Consider the following 2,882-nt stretch of genomic DNA (forward strand, 5'->3'; position numbering starts at 1 on the left):
AGGGAAATTTTTTAAAAAAAAGAAAGAAAAAAAAAGGGGGGGGGCATTATCCAGATTCTCTCCCGAGCAAAGCAGCAGGTTCCGGGGGAGATGGGGAGGGGGGATTTGAACTCAGCTGAAATGGAATTACGAAGAGATGCAAGCATGCGCCCGGGGTTCATATTGCTACCAAGTGGAATGTCGGAAACGCACCGCAATGCATGTTTTGGGGGGGCTCTTTGAGAAATGACCAAAAAAGAACCGAAAAACGGAAAAAAAAAATAATCAAGATCTAAAGGGTGGATATATATATATATATATAATATGTGTGTATACATATATATATATATACCTCTGAATGCTATTATTCATAAAAACCTTGTTTAGTAATAAAAAATTGCTTTGTTTAAATATGAATATTATAGTCTGCTTCTCAGCGCATGGTCAGGAAGTCAAGTCTCTCCGAAAAGCAGGACGCTGCTTCTACTACAATTCCATATCTTGGGCCTCGTCCTCGGAAAAGTCAGACATGGAACTTTCCGAAGAGCTGTCGCCGGTCCCTTCTTCCTGCTCTTTCAGGGCCTCCTCTGTTGCATATTTCTGAATGTATTCTGGAGGGAGGGAAAGACAGAGGGAACAATCAACTCCAACGATCCAAGATCAAAAATCCATCCATCCATCCCTCCCTCTCTCTCTCTCTCTCTCTCTCTCTCTATATATATATATATATATATATATCATCTCTATATCTATCATCTAATTATCTGTAATCTATTATCTATCTCACTATTTATCATCTATCTATCTACTCTCTAATTATCTATCATCTATCATCTCTCTCTAATTATCTGTCTACCTAATCTATTATCTATCTCACTATCTCACTATCTCTCTATCTATCTATCTATCTATCTATCTATCTATCTTCTAATTATCTATCTTACTCTCTAATTATCTATCTATCTATATCTCTTTAATTATCTATCTATCTAATCTATTATCTATCTCACTATTTATCATCTATCTATCTATCTATCTATCTATCTATCTATCTATCTATCTAATCTATCTATCTAATCTATCTATCTATCTATCTATCATCTATCTATCTATCTACTCTCTCTATCATATCTCTCTATCATCTCTAATTACCTATCTGTCTATCTATCTAATTATTATCTCTCACTATCTATCTATCTATCTATCTATCTATCTATCTATCTATCTATCTATCTATCTATCTATCTTACTCTCTCTAATTATCATATCTATCATCTCTCTAATTATCTATCTATCTAATTATTATCTCTCACTATCTATCTATCTATCTATCTATCTATCTATCTATCTATCTATCTATCTATCTATCTATCTATCATCTATCATTCTCTCTATCTATCTATCTATCTATCTACTCTCTCTAATTATATCTCTTTATCATCTCTCTCTAATTATCTGTCTATCTATCTAATCTATTATCTATCTTACTATTTATCATGTCTGTCTGTCCGGTCCGGTCCGGTCCGGTCCGGTCCGTCCGTCCGTCCGTCCGTCCATCCATCCATCCATCCATCTATCTATCTATCTATCTATCTATCATCCAGTCGGAGCCGAAGAAGCTTCTTGGATGAGAAGCGAAACGTCTTCAAAGAAAAGTAAGGAAGTCCAATTGCCTCATAAAAAAGCACCTTTGGGACTCTCTCTCTCTCTCTCTCTCTCTCTCTCTCCCATCTATCATCTCTCTCTCTCTCTCTCTCTCTCAGATTTATTGGCTGCCAGTCTTACCACAGGGTTAACTCTATGGTCCCCGTTGCTTAGCCCTTACCTTTAATTTTCTGCTTGTATTCTTCTGGTCGGTGAAGGTACATGGCTGCGGCGTCACCATTAAGGGGGTCTATGGGGTTGGGATAGGCCAGCAACTGGGGCAGGAACGACTCAAATATATTGGTAAGATCTGAAAGGATCAACACAAAATGAAGCTTTAGGTTTTAACCATTAGGAGGGTTTTGATGTTGCGGAAAGGGCTTGAAACGTTTAGAAATGTAAAGCGGAGGCGGTAATTTTTTAAATATTTTACTGCCCTGAAAAAAACTGGAAGTCACTACTTTCTTTCTTTTCTTTTTTTAACCTCTTTTGGCTTCTCCGGTGCATTTTACAAACCATCCCAATTTCTTGGGTTTTGGGGATTTATTTTTTTTTAAGGAAAACAAAGAAACAAACGCAACTCACCGTAGAGAGCTGTCCAAGTCTGATTAATTACATCTAGACATACGGTTCCTGACCTGGAAAAAGCAAACAAAAAATAGTTTGGGACAATTCAACAAGAGTTTAACAAGAGTTCAATTCTGCTCGTGCCACGTGGGCATTAAGTGCAGCAGCTGGCCTGATAGATTAGATAACCTTTATTGTGGTTTTTCCCCCCCCCCTGTGGGCACAACGGCACACATGAAAAATGAAATTTAGTGGCTAGCTCTCCAAATGTACACTTACATAGCACACGTTTAAAACATGCTCTGTACAACGTTATGTGTAGACCTACACCCTTAAGTACGTAACATGTAAATATTAATCACTGTCCATCTTGAAAACATAATGGAAGGAGGAAGCCTCCCCAGCAGCCTTGACGATCTCTATGGCCTTTCCAGCGGCCTTTCCAGCGGCCTTGGCCGGGCAAGGGCCTGGGTTTGGGCCTGGACTTGGACTCGGCCCGCCCCGGCCTAGAGGATATCTCGCGGCCTGTTTGTGTCTCCGTTTGGCCTGGTTCTGAAAGATCTAAGGGGACTAAACATCACCCCTCCCTCTATGCCACGGACTCCCTTGTTCGGACTATGTACACGAAGACGGCCCTGCTGGCCCTGCGCGATTCACCCCTCGCGCAGACCTGGCCCAGGAACATCTCGGGG

At 39.9% G+C, this 2,882-nt stretch overlaps 1 protein-coding gene across 1 annotated transcript in view; it reads right to left on the bottom strand.

Annotated features, from left to right (window-relative positions):
* Positions 1–396: 396 nt before the first annotated feature.
* The window catches only part of UBE2H (ubiquitin conjugating enzyme E2 H), a 22,273-nt gene continuing 19,787 nt past the window's right edge, over positions 397–2,882 (bottom strand). Inside the window, 3 exon segments of the mRNA XM_015828888.2 lie at positions 397–590; positions 1,805–1,933; positions 2,209–2,261. Of these exon segments, the coding sequence (XP_015684374.2) occupies positions 466–590; positions 1,805–1,933; positions 2,209–2,261 (307 nt within the window). The 3' untranslated portion in view covers positions 397–465.

The sequence above is a fragment of the Protobothrops mucrosquamatus genome, unplaced genomic scaffold (assembly GCF_001527695.2).
Source record: "Protobothrops mucrosquamatus isolate PMUCROS unplaced genomic scaffold, P.Mucros_1.0 scaffold5068, whole genome shotgun sequence".
Classification (NCBI taxonomy): Eukaryota; Metazoa; Chordata; class Lepidosauria; order Squamata; family Viperidae; genus Protobothrops; species Protobothrops mucrosquamatus.